The 1,537-nt window shown below is 39.9% G+C and overlaps 1 protein-coding gene across 1 annotated transcript in view; it reads left to right on the top strand.

Moving 5' to 3' along the window:
* Positions 1 to 1,537, top strand: part of LOC107081957 (B-cell receptor CD22-like) — a 24,268-nt gene that overhangs the window by 6,157 nt on the left and 16,574 nt on the right. The window contains exon 5 of the mRNA XM_015370345.1: positions 961 to 963. Within this exon, the coding sequence (XP_015225831.1) occupies positions 961 to 963 (3 nt within the window). The remainder of the gene's footprint in view (positions 1 to 960; positions 964 to 1,537) is intronic.

The following is a 1,537-nucleotide window of genomic DNA, read 5'->3' as shown; positions in this document are numbered from 1 at the left end:
TTTTTTATAAAGTGTTTATAAAGTGTTTTTTGTTCTTGGCATTCATATAAATAAACTGGTGTAATAACTTAGTATTCGTTTGATTGGTTTTTGGTATACGTCGATTTTGAATTTATAGCTTCCCCTGGAGAAAACTCCACCAGCCGACCACTGGGGAGGCTGAGGAGTGTGATCCCCCGCTAGATGGAACACACCCTGCAACCCCCCTTTTTATGCAGAGGAACCACAAACCCAGTCTCCCAATCCAGGGCCACAGTCCCCAACCTCCATGTGATGTTGAAGAGGTGTGTCTGCCACAACGACCCGTTTTTTGGTATACGTCTATTTTGAATTTATAGCTCCCCCTGGAGAGAACTCCACCAGCCGACCACTGGGGAAGCTGAGGAGTGTATGAGGACTGGAATTGGAAAAATAAATATGAAAAAACCCACATATAATAAAAGAAAACCCCAAACCCAAAAATTTAATAAAGATGAAGCAGATACGTGAAACTGTATATTGAAAACATATGATTCCTTCCCTGACCTGTAGCAGTATTATTTACTCAACAGCTTGACCTAGTGTTTAGGAGGAGGATTGCACCGATTGGGGTTCTTCTGAAGTAAAGGTCCCAAAAAAAAAAAAAAAAGAAAAAATACATGTTCAAGAGAAAGTTGTTTTTAGTATGATTCAAGCCAGTAACTAAGGATATGATTTCCTTTCTTACTTTGATTGAAGGTAAAATAATCTTTAATTGATATATTAATCTAACCTGAATTAGATTTTTATGAAGTGCTTAAAGTTAAAAAAAGATGTAAGGATTAAGTATAGAACTAAGTTTTGGTTTTTATCAGTAATATTTCCCTGGAGAAAGCAACACGATGAATGGCCCCTAATGGTGTTTAATTATACCATGAGAATCCTACAGTGGCAGACTGCTGCCCAGTTAGAACATCTAAAAGAACACTGTGTATAGCTGAGAGTGTAGAGAATTTATTGCAGATCGACACTCGTCCGTACAGAAAAGATAATTTCTTTGAGGCACTGAATGCTCACCACTCCTTCACAAAAATACTTTTGTCCCTTTCATTACAGGGAAGACAGTAATCAGATGTAATGACTTTTAAGACGAATGATTAAACTGAACATCATTGCAGGCGAGTGGCGGCCTGGTGGTTAGGGCGCTTTGGATCCAGAGAGCAAGTTCAAGCCCCACTCTCGCAGACTGCTAATCCCTGAGTTAAGACCCTGTTAGGTTTATTATATGATGATTATACAATTAATGTCTGTGTGTGCTTATGAATCATTTGAGCAAGTAGATGCTTCATTTTGTCTTGTGATTCAGTCAGGAGACCACCCTTCCTTGTGATTCAGTCGTGGAGTGTCCTGTCCTGTCTTATGACCTGATCAACTGTCCTGTCAGAACAATACTCTGTTTGTAACCATGTGTCATGTTCTGTTAATAAAGCGCTCTGCAGAGGAGGTCGGGTAGAGACAGAGTGTTTGAGTCTTGGGTGCAGTTCTGTCTCTCCTCCTGCAGGAAGCCGTTTGAAAATCC

The sequence above is a fragment of the Cyprinodon variegatus genome, unplaced genomic scaffold, assembly GCF_000732505.1.
Source record: "Cyprinodon variegatus isolate N-32 unplaced genomic scaffold, C_variegatus-1.0 Scaffold45, whole genome shotgun sequence".
In the NCBI taxonomy this organism is placed as follows: domain Eukaryota; kingdom Metazoa; phylum Chordata; class Actinopteri; order Cyprinodontiformes; family Cyprinodontidae; genus Cyprinodon; species Cyprinodon variegatus.
Note: the sequence above shows the minus strand (reverse complement) of the source record. Positions and strands in the feature narration are given on the sequence as shown.